Source organism: Diceros bicornis, chromosome 2, assembly GCF_020826845.1.
Source record: "Diceros bicornis minor isolate mBicDic1 chromosome 2, mDicBic1.mat.cur, whole genome shotgun sequence".
NCBI classification, from domain to species: domain Eukaryota; kingdom Metazoa; phylum Chordata; class Mammalia; order Perissodactyla; family Rhinocerotidae; genus Diceros; species Diceros bicornis.
The window spans coordinates 85,729,943-85,748,222 of NC_080741.1; the positions used below are offsets into that span (position 1 = coordinate 85,729,943).

Below are 18,280 nucleotides of genomic sequence, written 5' to 3' on the forward strand. Positions count from 1 at the left end.
TCCGCTTCCTGGGTCCACCGGATCAGACAGCTCAGGGAGAGGCCTGGGCCGTGCGTGCAAAAGGGTGTCCAGAACCAGGCATCCTGACCTGCCCGGGGGCACCGGGGATCTCTCCTAGCAAACTCGGGCTTCAGAGGGGGCTGGCCAGAGCAGAGAAGCTGGGAGTTTGGAAACTTCTGGATGAATCAAACATGTGTGTTCATTACAGGAAACTAAAACTTCAGTTTGGAGAAAGTTTGCATTTCCACCAAATAAAACTGGGAACATAAAGGAAAAGGATAAAGAATGCACCTTCCCTGTCCCCAAATAACCGAGAATCCAAGGCAGAGGCTTGACATGGGGTCTAATGAGGAGAGAGAGGGAGTAGCAGAGAGGTCTGCAGCAGGGCCAGCCTCCCCCCCCCCCCCCCCCCCCGGGCCCCAGGCCTGCACCGAGGGAACCAGGTCTCTCCTCCAGGAAGAGCTGAGGCTCCTCAGCCCCCTGGGAGAGAGAGGTGGGGGTGGGGGGTGGGGGGTGGGATGGCTCCTGAGAAAAGGGTAGGGAAGAAGCCTCCAAAGGTTCTGCTGGTGCCAGGAGGATGGGGAGGGAATTGAGAGGTGACAGGATGGCAGGAGAGGGAGGGAGGCAGGGACAGCAAGAGTGAGAAGACCCGGTGGGGGATGAAGAAGGGGCTGGAGGAAACCAGGTCCCAGGCCCCACAGGCTCTGGGCTCCTTCCCCCGGAGCTGGTGGAAGGTCCCACAGTGCAGATCCCGGCGGGGCAGCGGCAGGACCAACAGCCGCAAGCAGAATCGAGGCCGCTTCCTGACCCGGAAAAGCAGCGCCCAGGCGACTCCAGCCAGCCCCGCCGACGCTGCGGAGCAGAGCTGCGGCTGCGAGCAGGCAGGACAGGAGCCCCATCATGCGGCCAGGACCTGGCTGGTCTCCAGAGAACAACCCGCTCACAGATGAAATCAAACTCGAGTTTTGGGGAAAACACACATCACCGCCACCATTTCCAGGATAAACTTGACTGAAAAAGAGCAGGTGGGGGTGGGAGCAGGGACGGCTGCCTGCGAGCCTTCGGAAGAAAGCAAGATCTACGGCAGGTCTGCAAGCCAGCGAGGCCGCCAAGAGAATCCCCAGGAGAGTGCCAGGCCTGGAGGGACCTCAGAGATCACCTGATCCCGCCCTCCCCATCTGGGAGGGGGGAAACTGAGGCCCAGGGAGGGGAAGGGAGTGCCCAAGGTCACTTAGTGGATCAGGGCAGAGGGGGGCTGCAACCCAGGAGTCCGGGGTCTGGCAGGACCTCTGTGGCACAGCCTTGCTGTGGGCAAACCCACCCTGAGAGGTTGGGGAGGGAGGGGGCTGCGATGGTCAGGGAAAAACAGGGGACATGGACTGGGCGGTTAAAAGGCTGACGCTGGAGGGCAGGCAACGCTCCCACCCCACCCGCCCCACAGCCAGAATATAAAAGTTTGACCATATAATACATTTCTTCCTAACCCCTAGAAAACACTGGTTAAAACCATCCTAGCACGAGAAGATTCTGCTAGGCCCTGTACAGTAGTATCTCTTCGTAATGTTACTTACATGATAACTGGGGGCGAGGAGGGAATACGACTTTAAACCCGAGTATACACGGCCACCTTAAAATTAACTTGTTAATAAATCCTGTGCAAAACGAGCAAGCCTCTATCACTAGGTGAAGTACGCGGTTCAGGTATTCACTTATACACATGGGGGAGGAGCAGGAGGGAGAGGCATCCGAGGTGGCGGGTGGACACTCAGAAGTACGTCTCCTTCTCTGTGATGGCGGCAATGGTCCCATCGCCCTTGAGTTTGGCTTCACAGTCATTAACCGTCACCGTCCGTGGGCCCGCTCCAAGCTTGCCCCGCATTTTCAGATCAGCGCTGGGGGTTGTCAACTTCCGGAATTTCTAGATAGTTGGAGAAGAGGAGAAGAACTGTCTGAGGGCAGCTTCCAGGGTCCTGGGGCCTGCCTCGGCCTCTTCCAACCGCACCACCATCAGAGCAAGGGCCGGGTCCCCAGCTCTGCCACTGAGAGCTCTGTCCTGGGTGACAAACTGACCTCTCTGGGTCTCAGTTTCCTCCTCTGGGAAATGGGGACAAAGGAGGTAGCCACCCCTGGCGTTTGCTGAGTGAGGAGGTGGTGCGCGGAAGTGCTCAGCCTTGTACGTGGCCAACCGCAGGTGACCAGGACGGGAGAGCTGCGGTCAGTGCCGATGCCTCGCCCCATCCCTCCGGTGGAGACTGAGTCACTGCTCGGCCATCACTAGCTGTGTTGGGCAAGTCACCTCACCTCTGTGAAGTGGGATCACAGTACCTGCCTGAAGGGCTGATGTGAGGGTGAGCTGAGGCACCTCTAGGGCTGTTCATACAGTGATTGCTAGATAAATGGGTACATTTCCCAAAAAACGGATGTCATCACGCTGCCACCATCCAGATGAACATGTGGTGGGTACCATGCTCGAAGATGGAAACCTTATCACTAACACCAACACTCACAGCCACAGCCTCACACCGCCTTGCACAGGGCTGGCCCTGGGCTGCGCAGACGGGATGGCTATCGTCCCTGCACCGACGAGGGAGTGGAGGCCACGGGCAGACTTCTGACTGGCTCCTGCTGCCACAGCCCTGCCCCGGGGCCCCACACCTCAGCTTCACGTGCACCCCCAGGCTCCCGGGAGAGGACGCCGGGCCAGGATGTGGGAGGTCCCTTCTGGGCATAAACCCTTTCCCCAGGAAGCCTGGGAAGACTTTGGGGTGGCTGGTTTCTCATGGTCAAGGTTCTGTCTTTTCGTTCAGATCCTGCCACACCTAAGGGGCTGAGCCGACACTGCCCAGGTGGGAACAACAGGGGGTTCTGCAGACCCCCGTGCAGAACACCTGCTGTGTGCCGGGCACAGGCTCCGGGGCCGGGCGCCTGGGTTTGATCCCAGCTCTGCCACTCAACTGCGGCAAGAAACTTTCTTCTCTGCCTCCTCTCTGTCACAGGGGTAACAACGGTGCCTGCCTTCCAGGATTATCATGAGGTTCAGGTTAGTCGACCTGGCCACAGATTAGCACAGATTATCCATCCTCACAGCAATTCTCCGAGCTAAGCACCAGGGACCCCAATTTTCCTTACAGATCCTTCCTGTCAGCTGGCGGAACATTCTGGAAATGGAGAGAGGTGAACTAACTGGCACAAGTTCCCTCAGTAAGGAAGCCTGGAGACCAGGTTTGACGACCTCCAAAGAATTCGCTCTGTGTGCCAGCAGGCGTGTGAGTGTAGGGAGATGGAGGGGGTTCAGGAGAGCAGCCTCTCCTCCCTCCCTCCCTCCCTCCATCCCTCCCATGCCGGGCCTGAGATAACCTCTGGAGGATTCTCGAGGAGACGCTGGGTATTTCTCAACGCCAAATGCCACTGGAAATTCGGGCAGTGGCCTGCAGGGGCCAACGATACGGTTTGGTTCCAGATCGGAATTAACCAACCGCCTTTGAGCTACATTCCCTGCAGGAGCCAAGGAGCCTGACTTTCTCTGGGGGCACAAGCAGGCCTGGGAAAGGGACCTCCCTCTGGCGGCTCCTTCCGACAGCACGCGTGGCTTTTTCTGGAGCGCAGGCCCCTCGGTGGGCCGGGTGAAGCTGTCAGCTGGCACTCGCATCTGCACCGCTCCCATCCCCTCTGGCCTTGTCCTGGGAGGCAAAGGTCAAACCCCTGAGATCCCTGGGCTGTGGCGCTGGGGCAGAGACAGGGCCCCGAGACGAGTGCGGCCAGTCCAGCAGAGGACAGAGGCAGAGAAACTCAGGGGATGAGAGCAGAGTCCTGAGTTTCTGCTCCACGACCCAGAGGCTGTGTGCCCTGGGGCAAGTTGCTTCACCTCTCTGTGCTTCAGCCTCCTCATCTGTGAAATGGGGACAATAAGAGCCTCTACCTCAAAGGACTGTTACGAAGACGAAATGGCTTCGTATTTGTAAATGGCTGAGAACAGTGTCTGGCACACAGCAAACGTCTTGCTAAGTGAGTGAGAAGCTGACTCAAACTGTGTGGTGTGCCGACCGGTGGGAAGGGGAGTGAACAGAGCGGGTGCTCTGGAGGAGGGCGGCCGGGCTCTAATCCAGTCTGCTACACAGACACAAACCATACGATTCCACTGACGGGAAACGTCCAGAACACACAAGTCCAGAGACAGAGAGGAGAGTCATGGCTGTCTGGGGGTGGGAAGAGGGTCAACTGGGAGTGGGCAGGGATCTTATGAGGGTGATGAAAATGTTCTGAAACTCACTTATGGTGATGATGGCACTACACAGGAAGTCACTAAGAATCACTGAATTGTATACTGAAATGGGTGAATTTTATAATATTTAAACATACCTCAATAAAATTGTTTCAAGAAATTTGGTTTCCACTATGGAAAACAGTATGGCATTTCCTCAAAAAATTAAAAATAGAACTACCATATGATCCAGTAATTCCACTTCTGGGTATTTATTTGAAAGAAAGGAAAACAGTCACTCGAAAAGATATATGCACCCCCATGTTCATAGCAGCATTATTTACAGTAGCCAAGCCATGGAAGCAACCTAAGCGTCCATTGATGGATGAATGGATAAAGAATACACACACACACACACACACACACACACACACACATATACACACAATGGAATATTATTCAGCCATAAAAAAGGAAATCTTGCCATTTGTGACAACATAGGTGGACCTTGAGGGCATTTTGCTAAGCAAGATAAGTCAGACAGAGAAATACAAATACCACATAATCTCACTTATGTGTGGAATACAAAAAAAACAAAAACAAGCTCAGAGATAAAGAGAACAGACTGGTGGTTGCCAGAGGCGATGGGTAGAAAGTGGGTGAAATGGGTGAAGGGAGTCAAAAGGTACAAACTTCCAGTTATAAAGTAAATAAGTCATGGGGATGTAACGTACAGCATGGTGACTACAGTTAATAATACTGTATTGCATATTGGAAAGTTGCTAAGAGAGCAGATCTTAGCTCTCATCACAACAAAAAAAATTATAACTATGTGTGGTGATGGATGTTCACTAGACTTATTGTGCTCATTTCACAAAATATACACACATCGCATCACTGTATTGTACCCCTGAAACTAATATAATGTTATATGTCAATTATATCTCAATAAAGAAAATCCTGTTTGCTAATTTTTGCCTGTGATGCTCATTTTTGATTGAGTGATGATTTCTCTGAGCTTCAATTTCTCCATTATATGCAGAAAATGATGCCAGCACCCCGGTTTGCTCTGAGGACTCAAGGAGATACAGCACGTAGAGAGCCTGGCACGGTGATGACATGGGACAGGTGTCCCCAAATGTCAGACCCTCCCCTCTGCCCTGGGAACGGGGTCCTCAATGAATTAACAGGACAGTAAGAGGTAACAGGTGCTCGCTCTTGGTCCCAGGTTCCAGGCTAAGTGTTTTCCCAATATGAACCACTGAGTCCTCAGGAAAACCTCTGTAAGGAAGCCCGGGACTGCGGTTGGCCCCATATAATAGATGAGGAAACCGAGGCTGAGCTCAGTGAAACTGGCTCGACCCGAGGCCCCACAGAAATGCCTCCACACGATGGTAATGATGAACACCTGTCATGGAGGAGCTGTCCCTGGCTTCCCTGAGCGACACATGGGGGCACGTTCTCATCACATCATTGCCCAGAGGAGGGAGCTGAGCCCCACGGCCTCGCCATGCTCACCAGCCCTCCCGGGCAGAGCCAGGCCGGCACTCCCCCGGCCGTCTCACCTGGGGCAGCGTCCCCTCTGTCTTCCACACCTTGATGAAGGTCCAGAGCGGGATGCAGAGCATGGAGGACAGGGCCATGAGCCAGCCGATGCCGTAGCCCCAGGCAGGGTAGGTGTAGATGTTGTTGTACTTGAGGGGCTTGTACTTGACCAGGAAGAAGATGAAGATGCCCTGTGGAGAGACGGGCAGAGGTCCCGGGGGCCGGACTCCAGCCCTGCTTAACCCCGAGGGACCCAGGGGTGGGTCTGCGTGCAGGAGGTCGACAGGGAAGAGGGTCGACCCCACGTGACAGCCTCGGAGAGGCAAGGCCCTGCCCCGGGCCACAGGGAGCTCGAGGCCCGTCCCGCCGGCATCAGAAACGCAGGGAATGGACCCCCACAGATCCCGGGACCTCGCTGGGGCTGTGAGACCCTCATCAACCCCCGGCAGCCTCGGCCCAGCCTCTGCCCGGTCAGGAATCAATTTTTATTTTTTCCTAGCTGTTTCCCAGGGCTGGTGTCAAAGCTGCCTTTCACAACTACGATGGTTTGTGAAGACGCTTTGACATACTTGCAGGACCAAGAACTGAGTGAAGAGCAGTGGGGTTGTTCTCGTATTTAAACATCTGCTCACAAAGGCCTCCTCGTGGTCTGCTCTGAAGGCAGGCGAGAGCCCGACTTTACCCCCAGTTCTGCTGCTTCCACAGCCAACAACAAAGCCGAACGTGGCCTCCGGCACGATCCTCCCCCTGGGAGGCAGGTCCCAGCCGCCTAATCTGCGGGCACAGACTCTGAGAAGGGAGGTGGCTTGCTCGTGGTCACACAGCAACCCAGTGGCAGAGCCGGGCTCCCAGTGAGGCCCTCTCTCGCCCAGCCCGGAGACTGTCCCCACGACTCAAACTGAGAAAGGTGTCAGGTGCCCTGGACTTTCTGAACGCACAGAGCGTCACCCAGGGGGCACCATCTCCTCAGTTTCGGCCTTGGCCAGGCTTGGGCTCTAGAGCGGAAAAGTGGGTGGGTGGGCTGGAGGCGGCTCCTGGCAGGGCGCTTACCGCACAGATCCCGGGGGTGACGACCTTCCAGCACCATTTAATGAGCGACAATGGCTGGTAGCCAATCATGTCTTCGATGTTATCATAGAAGCGGTTGCTTCCTGTCCAGAAGAAAACAGACAGGCACACACACCCAGAGAGTTTCTGTACAAGACTCAGAGGAAAGGCTAGGAGGGTCTGCTTTCCCCGCCCAAGACAGACAAATTGTGGCAGGGATCTTCTTTATCACTTAAAAACTACCCAGATGTTACATGGGTGAGGTTTCAGAACAAACTGCAGCAGGAGGGATTCTGATCCGATACTGGGGACACCCCTCCTGACCCTGGGCAGTGAGGCCCAGGAATGGTGAGGAGGTCCTGGGAGAGAGGTGGACAGCAGGGCCACCCACCCTTCGAGAGGCAGGGCCAGGGGTTGGCTGACTTGCCAGGGTGAGGGTCTGGGCTCTGCAGGCGAGGGCCTGGCTGGGCTGCTAATGAGCGGGGGGCCTGCAGGGCTGTCTGTTCCCTCTCATGCTCCAAGTGGGAGTGTCCGTGATCACAGGGCCCAGCATCCTCATCCCCTCATTCAGTCTGGGGAGCGGATGCAGGGCCGGGCACTTGCGGCTGCTCTGCCTACTTCCTCTCCTACTTGGAGACACGCTGATAACCACCCCATGTTACAGACGGGGAAACCGAGGCTGTGGCAGAAGGACGGGCCCAAGGTCACAGCGCCTGAGCCCAGAGCCCCTCCCTGTGATGCAGGGTTGCCAGAGCAGGAAGGTCTCGCGACAAGTGGGAAAGGCCAAGGAGTCCCTGAGGGGAAGGAGGAAGGACACAGGTGGAGACAGGCCACAGAGAACGGGCGCCCACCCAGCCCCGGGCACCACAGCCTCTGCTCACCGTACACCCAGCCGATGCAGATGCACTCAAAGATGGCCACGAAGAGAAGGCACATCCCGCTGGCGGCGTACGAGTCAAAGAGCTGGAAGATGTACATGCCGCCCTGTGGGCGGGGACAGACACACGGACAGGAGAGCAGGGTCAGCTCTGCCCTGTGGCTACCGCCAGCCAGGAGTCACTGCCACCAGGGCACACTGCTTCTCCCCAGCACCCCAGAACACTGCACCCCCGCACCTGGGCGACCCCCCAGACGCCACCCGTGGCAGGCTGCTGGGATCACCTTGGTCTGTCTCCTCTCTCTCCCCAAATGCCAGAGACAGCACCGACGACCAGAGACTGGAGGTTGGCCAGCCTCAGCTCCTCTCCCGATGGTTCTAACAGCCTCCCACTGGCCTCCCTGCCTCCAGCCTCGCCCTCCCCAATCCTTCCTCACACCAGCTTTCACACGGAGCTTTCTAACGTGCAAATCCAACCAGGTCACTCGCAGTTTAAAATTACACCTTGGCTTCCTTCGGCCTGCCAGTCAGGGCCGCCCTCCTCACTGGGCTTCATCTCCCCTCCTACCAGCCACCCTCAACAAGCTCCCTCGAACAGACCAAGGGACAGTCTCACCTCTGTACCTGGGCACAGGCTGTTCCCTTTCACTTAGTAAGTTCCTTCAAAGCTCAGCTCAAATGTCACCTCCTCCAAGAAGCCCTCCTGGACAGCCTCATTCTTCCTTTGGGCCTCCACAACATGTTTTATGGACTCCCAATTTAAAATAAAGTGTCCCCCTGGCAGCTGCTCTGTTAGCACTGAGCTCCCGCTGGGAAGGCCCGCGCGCGGGTCCTCTTCGTGTCTCCAGCCCTCATCGCAGGGCCTGGCTTGCAGTAGGACCTCATTAAGCACAAACTGAATTGTGTGGAGTGAGAGACCCATGGGGGAGGAACTCGACTGGCTTGTCCACAGCCGTGTCCCTGTCCTGGCCCAGGACTTGGCACACAGTAGGTGTGCAGTCGATCTTCATGGGATGTGGGAAGGACGTGAGCCAGCTCTGTAATACACAAATCTGTGACGATTAAGTTCAGTGGGAGGCCCGGGAGGTGAGCTCAGCTGGCCAAGGTCATCCAGGAAGGTTCCCTAAGAGGGAGGGGGTGTCTGGGTGGGCAGAGGAGGGGAGGCCAGCTGCAGGTGTGGGGAGGGGGCATCTATAACGAAAGTCTATATAACACAATGAGGGTCCTCAGGGGGCAGAAGCAAAAGCAGGGGCAATAAAAGTGCCAAAGGGAGGGAGGGTCAGGTAGGGGAGGCACTCTGAATGCCAGGACGGGGTTGGGAGGCCAGGACGAAGCCTGGACAGCCTCCTGTGTGTCTACATGGGGGCTGATTTGAATTAAGCTGCCTCCCTGCACTCACACAGCCCCCAGGACCTCCCTCTATCATGCGAGCCCACACATCCCGGGACTGTGTTTCCTCGTTCATCTCTTCAACCAGATTGCGGCAACATCTCAGTACCCACAGGGCCAGACAGATAACACAAGTGAGAAAAGTGGGCTGGCTGCGAGACACCAGGGAGTGGTGGGGACTATGGCTAACTGGAGAGTACAGGCCCCATTTGGCCACACAATTCTGGTCAATTGTTGCTGGGGGACACAGGCCCAGGTTGCAGCCAGATCTGCAGATTTTCTGGAAGACACCAGAAATCCAGATTTTCATGAGAAATCTTTGTTGACAATCTTTTCATGTTTAAAAAAAAACAGTAAACAAAACCCCAGATATCTGGGCTGTATCTGGTCTGGGGCCTCCTACCTGTGACGGATATGGTAGATATTCGGGTCTGCAAGGGTAAGGAGCAGGTCTGAGGCTCCTCGGTGACTAGCAGCGGGCTTGGCTTTCTCAGCTAAACCACCCTCCTAATTGTTCTCCTGGCTGCCTCCTTCCACGAACATCACGCATTTAAGAAAGAATGAGAGGGCACCCACACGTACTGCTCTCCAATCACCAGGCTCTGTTTTAACTGCTTCCCACGTCTCAATCCAGTCGCTCCTTCACAGTGCGATTTCAAGGCAGGCACTATTTTACCCCGTGTTCATATGGGGAAACTGAGGCATGGAGCGTTGAGAACACGCCGCAGGTCATCCAGCTAGCCGGGCGCGGGGCTGAGGACGGAACCCAGGCAGCCCTGGCTGAAGCCCACGCTCTCAGCTACCCAGCACACCGCCCCCGGGCAGAAGCTCGTGGCCTGTTTTTCCCTGGAGCTGAGCGTTAAGTGTCCCTAAATGAGGGACAGGAGCCCGCCAGCAACCACGGGGACGGCCGAGGCCGGCACGGCCCACTTGGCCCTCTGGACTTCTCCGGCACGACGGCTCACAGATTCTCCTCCACGGAGGAGGGAGCCGGCATGCGGAGCCCCAGCACCGCTGATTAACGGTCTGGGGCAGCCAAGCGCAGCCCCTGACGGGCCCGCGGCCATGAGGCGCCCTTGGGCAGAGCCGAGGCCCCAGGCGGAGGGCGGACACGAAGACTGCGAGCTGGGGGCGCCCAGGGCCGAGGTCCAGGAGGGCCCACCGCCCATCGGCTCTGAGCCGGGGACGCCCACCCAGCGCCTGCTCTTCTTGTAGCCCTGCCCCTGTCAGCCTCTTAAACGCATCAGGTTAACCCCCCAATTCGTACGTGACTAAAGACTCTACGTTGCGTAATTAATCAGCACTTAACGAGGCCCTGGTTTCCCCGTGTGGGAAGAGGCGAGGTGGAAACGGGAAGGACCGCACCTTTCATTTGACGAACGCTGATTATCACTCCCATTAATGTGACAATGACTAGGAGCAGTCATAACACCAGCCACCACACACCAGTGCCGCTCTGTGCCCTGGGGGCCTGGCCCAGGGCAGGCACGGAGCCGAGCGAGGCCAGTTCCTGTTCTCGTGGACCTTGGGGTCTGATGGGGCAGACAGGTGGACAGACCGTCATTGTAATGGGGGGAGGGAGGCCGGGCTGGGCTTGGAACAAAGTGCTGCAGGGAAGGAAAGCAAAGGAGGCTTCCAGGAGGAGGCGGTGTTTGGTCTGAGACATGGAGGATGAGGAGGATCAACAGACCTCCTTACTTCAGTATCACAGCAATTGCTTTGACGGATCCTCAGTTCCCCCATTTCTTTCCATGTTTCTTACAAAACCTCTTCTTGTTTCTAGGCAACAGTTTTTTTTTTTTCTGCTTTTTAAATTAATTTTCTGAGTGTGGGGAAAAAAGATATCTAATCTCATCTGCCCAAGACACTTGAGGCAGTATTTATTAGACAGGATGGCTGCACGAGGGGAAAGAAACACGGTTTTATGAGACAGTGTTAATTTGGGGGGGGTCACAGTGAACCCCTCCTCACCCACAGGCCCAGCAGAGACGAGAAGAGGGGTACACACGGAGGGCTGGGGCTGGAACTCACTGCACCTGAAGGTGCCAAATTTCATCACGTGTGTCTATTCTCAGTGATGCCCCAGAAAAGCCTGCTCTGAACTTTAGGCCAGTAACAACTAGTCGAGGGGTCCATGGCTGACACTGTCCCCTTCACCCAGAAGTTACTGTAAGGGGTGGCCCGGGCATCCAGATGCTCACGATTACCAGACAAACCTGGCATGTCCCTCTGTGAGTTACTCCCCTCTGGTAACGAGAGCAGTGACCCTTAGCTGAGCATCCACACATGCGAAACACTGTGCTAAGGGCTTGATGAGAACTTCCATTCGCTTCACAAGAACCCATTAGGAAGATGAGAAAACTGGGTCACAGGGGACTCGGCGCGGCCAGGTCACACAGCCAGTCGATTTCAGAGCTGGAGTTTGACATCACCGCCTAATCCAAAGCCCAGACACTTAACTCGCGTGCCACCCTGTTCACACCACTTACCCTGTCCACACCACTCACCTCTGTTAACATCACGAGGCCCAGAAAATAGGAGACGATCGACAGGGCCAGGATGAGCAGCTCCCGCCGGTAGCCCCTCCGGAAGACCTTGGGGTACATGTCCACCACAGCGGTCACGAGGCTTTCCACACACACAAACTGCACGGGGTAGACGTGACGGTGTGAGGCCCAAGAAAAAGGCAGTTCTCGGCGGCCCTCGCCCTGGGCCAGCAAAGCAGGCCTAAACCCCGGGCTTCCCGCCCACACTCACTCACACTGACGGGGGCCCGATAACAACAGTCTAGGCTTTTACAGAGCTCCAGCAGGCCCATTTAACAGATGAAGACACTGAGGCTCAGAGAGGGGAAGCAACCTGCCGAAGATCACTCAGCAAGGAAGTGGCAGAGTCAGCACTTGAGCCAGGGTCCCCTGACTCAAATGGTAGCACTTTCCCCTGTGCTGCCTGTCATGCATCTATGTGCTGGGCCCTGCTCTGGGGCTGAGGATTTAAAGGAGGGCCAGCCCCTGCCCGGGGGCAAGACGGGAGTCTGGGACTGTCCTGAGAGCTCAGTGCTTCGCGGGTGGCGGGTGGGGGGCTCTGGTCAGTCTGTGTGGGCTCTGGCAGTGTGTGCGGCCAGCCTCGATTTGCTCCTGCTCCAGGATGGTGACAGCTGCCCCGCCCTTTGCTTCTGGTGGACGAGCGCCCCTCTGCCGGTGCAGGGCAGTCAGGCGAGTCCACCCTGGCTCTTGTGTTTCCACCGAGTCTCCGGGCCCCGGGCAGACTGTGCAGGCTTAGACGGCGGAGCGTGAGCCGCCAAGTGTCTGCACCACGCCACGCTGAGACAGCGCCAGGCACGTGGTATCAGTTCCACTCCTATTCACCCATCAACACCCAGCCCAAATGTCCCAACACACCAGTCCCCCTCCCCGGGTTCTCCTGGCTCTGGAGGCAGATCTCCTACAGGAGCCTGTCCCTGACAGAACAGGACAGAACAGACCCTCCCTCTCCTCTATGCCCAGGCCATGCCCCTCACCCCGAGGGGTCTGTGCTTGCTTACATCTGTCTCCTTACAAGAAGGTGAGACTGCAAGGCAGAGGCCATGTCATTGTCATCTATTACCAGTGGCACAGAGGAGATGCTCAGAAAATGATAAATGAATAATAATAATAATAATAATAATGGCAAACACATGGTGTGTGTTGTGTGTCAGGCCCTGTTCTAAGCAGTTAACAGATATCAACGTATGCAATCTGTATGGGGTAAGTAGTATTATTACCCCCATTTTACAAATGAGCACAGGGAAGCATAGCGGGGTAAGCCCCTGCCCGAGGTCACGGAAGGATGACACGGCAGAGCCTGGATTTAAACCAGGCAATCTTGTTCCAGAGGACGGGCTTTAACCACCGCGCTGCACGCTGGGAGGGAGAGAGGAGGGGAGGGCTAAAGGATTCTTTTGCTGGTCACCATGTGGGGGCACCTCCCTTCCCTGAAGCCATTTCTTGGCCCAAATCCTTTCTGATTCACTTCTACCTCCTTAAGAAAGGTATTTCTATCCTCACTGTGCAGACAAAGGGACTGCAGCACAGAGAGGTGAGGTGACTAGCCCAGAGTCACACAGCTGGCAAGAGTCATGAAGGCTGGGACTCAACCTGAGCCCTGCCTCACTCCAAAGCCCAGACTCCTAGCCTCCCCGCTGCCCTGCCTCTGCCGGAGGCTGGCTGTGCTCATCCTTTCTCCGGGGTCCCCAGGGAAGGAAGGAGACAGTTCAGGGGAGGCTGAAGAGACATCAGAGCACGTGGACTAAGGGGCAGACAGACCTGGATGCATATCACTCAGCACCTGAGTCTGTTTCTTCCTCTGCAAAATCGGGGCAACAAGAGGGGCCCCCAGTCCCTGTGGTTATCGTGATGGCGACCCGAGGACACAGCCCAGGCACATAGTAAGCGCAGCACACGTGGAAGTGCGTGCGTCGCCCTCTGTGCCCGACCGCTGGGCCCCCCGCCCCCATGCAGACTGAGCATCCCAGCCTGGGTGCCGGCCTGGCTCAGCCCGGGACTCGCAGAGCTGAGGCCCAGCCCCAACCCCCTGCGGAGGCGGCCCTGTCTCGGTCACGCACAAGCTGCACATCCTCCGGGGCTCCCCCCGCCCCCCAACAATCAGGAGAAGATCATGGGCAGAAACACCCGGCGTCGCAGCGGCTCGACTTAGCGGTTTCTGAGAAACCGTCAGGGGAGGACACTGGACGTGGCTGGGCTGACAGACACGTGGGCCGCGGGGCTCGGGTGCTCAGTGCCTCGCCCGAGGTCACGGGGGGCGGGGCGGGCAGCACCTCGCCAACAGACCTCAGTCTGCGCGCAGAGCCGCCGCTTCGGCGGGAGGACGTTCTCTGGGGTCTCAGGGCAACGAGCCGCGACGCAGCAGCAGGGCGAAGGGCAGGTTTCTGGGAGGGAGGAGCGCGCAGGCCGCAGGACTCGGGCTGGAAAACCAGGGAGGGGGCTGCAGGAGAGCGGGGAGGGCAGGCTGGGGTGCGTTTTCCAGGGCGAGAAGACGGAAGCGCACGCATTCGAGTGGAGATAAAGGAGGATGTGCACAGGTAAAGGGCCAGCTCTAACTCCAGCCCTCGCGGAGGAAGGCAGGCTGCCGAGTGGAGGCCGGGTCCGAGGGAGCCTTCCAGACGAGGACGAGAACAGAGCCAGGCGGTGGACGTGGGGGGCGGGAGCAGGTGGCGGTACTGAGGAGCCCTGTGGCCGCTGGGGCACGTCACGGGGGCCCCAACACAGAGACGGAGGAAGGAAGAAGAGGGGCTTTTCCACGTCCCCGGGTCCTCCGTGACTTGCACGGGACAGGGACACGCGCTGGCGCTGGCGGGGTCCTCGGACCCCAGGAACCACAGCCCACTAGCTGGGAATCTTCCGCTTTGCCAGGTGGTGCGCTTGGGCCGAAGTAGTTTAGCAAAATGGAAGTATTTAGCAATTTTTTAAAAATTTGGATTGGGAGTTGGGAATTCCCGGTGTTAAAGAGAAAACCACAAGCCCAAAATGGTGTCGCTTGTGCTAAAGCCCATAATGCCAAACTTAGATTTAATACCTAACCTAATTGCAGTTTCACACTCGCCCAGAAAAGTAATCTTAATCAAGCAGTCTGGAATTTTCCCGTCAGCACCAATGAGGTAATCCGTCATGCAGGCCCTCTGCATCCCCTGGAGGAAGAGGAGACAATCTACATGATAAAACCCTTGTGGTCCCTTTCCCCCAAAAAGATGCTCTTGCCTAAAAATAATCCTTTCTTTTGCTAATAGCTCCCTTGCCCACTCTTCTTCCTATGAAGACCTTCCACTCTGTACAACCCCTCGGAGGGCATCTCTCTGCTTGCTAGATGAGATGCTGCCGATTCATGAATCGCCTAATAAAGCCAACTAGATCTTCAAATTTACTCAGCTGAATTTTGTTTTTTAACACAGATGAAGAAAACAGTGTTTGGGAAGATGTGGAGGGACCTGAGCAGAGGTATTTGGGGGTGACTGTGGAGACCAGCAGGTGGACGGGAGGGTGTGCTAGAACGGTGGGGGGCCCTGATGACCAACACCAGGAGGTGGTGGGTAGGCCCTGAGCCGCTCCTAAGAGCAGCGTCTGGTCTTCCCGCCCTCCCAGCCCGGGCACCCCCTTACCTGGCTGTCCAGGCCCAGGAAGATGAGCATCATGAAGAACAAGGCAGCCCACAGTGGGGAGAGGGGCATCATGGTGACAGCCTTGGGATAAGCGATAAAGGCCAGGCCGGGGCCTGGAGAGGGAGGAGAGAAAGGTGCTGGGTGGAGTGCAGTCCCTCATTCAATTATTATTTTGATCCATCTGTGTACTGAGTGCTTCCGTTGTGCCAGGCGCTGTGCCTAATTCTCACTCAAATCACTTACATCTCCCAGCCACCCTATGCAGTTGGTACTATTATGATGCCCATTTTGCAGAGGAGCAAGCTGAGGCATAGAAAGGTGAACAAGGGTCTGGAAAGGTTGGGATTCAAAGCCTGGGTGGTCTGACACACAGACCTTCCTCTGCACAGACCCATCTCTACTGTTCTCACCGAGGCCAGGTTCTTGTTAAAATGCAGGTTCTCAGGCCCACCCCAGAGCCTTGGATTCGTCAGTCTAGGGTGAGCCAGGGACCAGGTTCCCGATGAGTCCAGCATAGGCAGTTAGGAATCCAGGCTTGGAGAAACGCTGGGCCACCCAGGACGCCTCTTCTTTTGGGGTCCTCCCCTCATTTCCCAGGGCCACATTCACTTATTTTGGCTGCTCCAAATAGAGGGCTTGGTTAGCACGTCCTCAGGATGACCTCTAGCCCTGTAGCACAGAGGTCAGGGGTCCAGCTCTGCAGCCAGACGGCCTGGGTTCAAGTCCTCCTTCTTGACTGTGATCTATAGCTCAGCTGAAAAAATGGGGATAATGAAGTCCTGCCTAATAAGGTGGTTTTGAGAGTTCAGTGAGATGATGCAGAATATGGAAAGCACTTAAAAAGGTAAATGCTTAATAAACATTAGCTCTGATTATTATTTTTTACCTTAAAAGCAGCCTTATTAAAGTCTAATTTACCTACAATAAGCATTCATTTTAAGTGTACAGTTCAATGAGTTGTGAAAAGTGTGTATCCCCAGACAACCACTGCAGTCACGACATGGAACATTTCCATCGTCCCCCTGGGCCCCTCGCAGTGCCTCCACCCCCACTCCCTGTCTTCACCCTGGGCAACCATTGATCAGATTTTTTTTTTTTCACTTTAGAGTAGCTCTTCCCATCTTACCTAGTAGTGAAATTGCTGGGTCCTATGGCAATTGCATGTTTAACTTTCTAAGAAATGCCAAACCAATTTCCTAAGTAGCTTTGATAACTTTACACTCCTACCAGCAATGTTTGCGTTCCAGTGGCTCCACATCCTTGCCAACACTTGATATTGTCAGCCTTTTAAATGTAGTCATTATAGTGGGTGTGAGGTGTTATATATCATTGTGGTTTTAATTTGTATTTCCCTAATGACTAACGATGTCTTCACATATCTTTATTGTCCATTCATATATATTCTTTTATGAAGTGCCCGTTGAGTGTTTGCCTTTTTTAGAGGCTGTCTCCTTTTTACTGAGTTGTGAGAATTCTTTATATATTTGAGATATAAATCCTTTACCAGAGCAGTGTTACAAATATTTTCTCCTCATCTGTGGCTCGCCTTTTCATTGTCTTAATGGCGTCTTGTGAAGAGCACTAGTTTAAAACTTTCCAGTTGTTTGTTGCTAGCATCTTAAAAATACAATTGATTTTGGTTTATTGTCCTTTTATCCTGTGACCTTACTAAGTTCACTTGTTAATTTTTTCTGTAGGTTTCTTAGGGTTTTTTGTGTGGTTAAGCATGTTGTTTATGAATAACAACAGTTTTTATTCTTCCTTTCCAATCTTAATGTTTTTATTTTTCTCGCCTTCTTGCACTCTTTAGGAACTCCAGTCCTGTATGGAACAGAGGCAGAGGCAGCACACATCCCTGCTTTGTTTCTGATTTTAGGGGAAAGCATTCAACATTTAACAGTCAGGAAATGAGCACTGGTACATACTATTAGTTAAACCACAGAGCTTATTCACGTTCTACCAGTTTTTCTCCTTATGTCTTTTTTTCTGTTCCAGTATCCAGTCCAGGATTCCACACTGCACTTCACGGTTGTGTCTCTTTAGTCTCCTCCAATCTGTGACAGCTCCTCGGTCTTTTCCTGTCTTTCACGAGCTTGACATTTTTGATGAGTACTGGCAACTATTTTGCAGAATGGTTCTCAGTGTGGGTTTGTCTGATGCTTTCTCATGATTAAACTTAGGTTATACATTTTTTGGCAAGAAAACCATAGAAGTAATGCTGTGTCCTTCTCAACATACCATATTAGGGGGTACATGATGTCAATCAACCTTATTACTAGCGATGTTTACCTTGATCACTTGGTTAAGCTGGTGCCTGCCAGGTTTCTCCACTGTCACCTTACTCTTTTTCTCTTTGTAATTGATAAATATTTTGGGAGGATAATTTGAGATTATGAAAATATCCTGTTTCTAGTCAAACTTTTACCCATTGATTTTAGCATCCATTGGTGGATCTTGCCTGCAACAATTATTACTCTAGTGTTTGCCTAATGGTGGTTTGTATTTTCTTCATTCCTTCTACATTTACTAATCAGCATTCTTCTGTAAGGAAGAGTTGTCCCTTCACACCTATTTCTTTCTTTCTTCAATTTTTATTTATTTCAGTATGGACTCCTGGGTATTTAGTTTATTCTCTGGGTCACAATCCAATACTACCATTATTTATTTTGCTGTTCAAATTCTTCCAGGTTTGGCCACTGGGAGCTTCTCTAGGTTGATTCCTGTGTCCTTCTGACACGCCTCCATCCTTTTTCTGAGCACGTCCTTATCTTCTGGCACCACAAAATGCTGCAGCTTCATCTTGTCCTCGACCTGAATCAACTGCTTCTCCAAAGGGCTCTGGCTCCTTTTACTGGAGAATGGTGTTTAGACACCAAGATCTGGCCACTGGGGATGCTCACCGCTGCTGGAGTCTCATCGCTCAGAGGCCTTCTAGCACACACAGCTAGGAAATGCGTGTACCTATGTTTACCTACATACACACACACAGATATTTCTATATCTATCTGTATACGTATTAAAACTAGGAGTTCATGCTGATATCTCCAATTCCCGTACAGTCCTTCTA

The 18,280-nt window shown here is 54.4% G+C and overlaps 1 protein-coding gene across 1 annotated transcript in view; it reads right to left on the reverse strand.

Moving 5' to 3' along the window:
• Positions 1 to 1,765: 1,765 nt before the first annotated feature.
• The window catches only part of LOC131419945 (sodium- and chloride-dependent GABA transporter 3), a 125,902-nt gene continuing 109,387 nt past the window's right edge, over positions 1,766 to 18,280 (reverse strand). The window contains exons 9-14 of the mRNA XM_058565569.1: positions 15,214 to 15,326; positions 11,567 to 11,704; positions 7,675 to 7,777; positions 6,797 to 6,897; positions 5,767 to 5,937; positions 1,766 to 1,918 (exon numbers count right to left, since the gene is read on the reverse strand). Of these exons, the coding sequence (XP_058421552.1) occupies positions 1,766 to 1,918; positions 5,767 to 5,937; positions 6,797 to 6,897; positions 7,675 to 7,777; positions 11,567 to 11,704; positions 15,214 to 15,326 (779 nt within the window). The remainder of the gene's footprint in view (positions 1,919 to 5,766; positions 5,938 to 6,796; positions 6,898 to 7,674; positions 7,778 to 11,566; positions 11,705 to 15,213; positions 15,327 to 18,280) is intronic.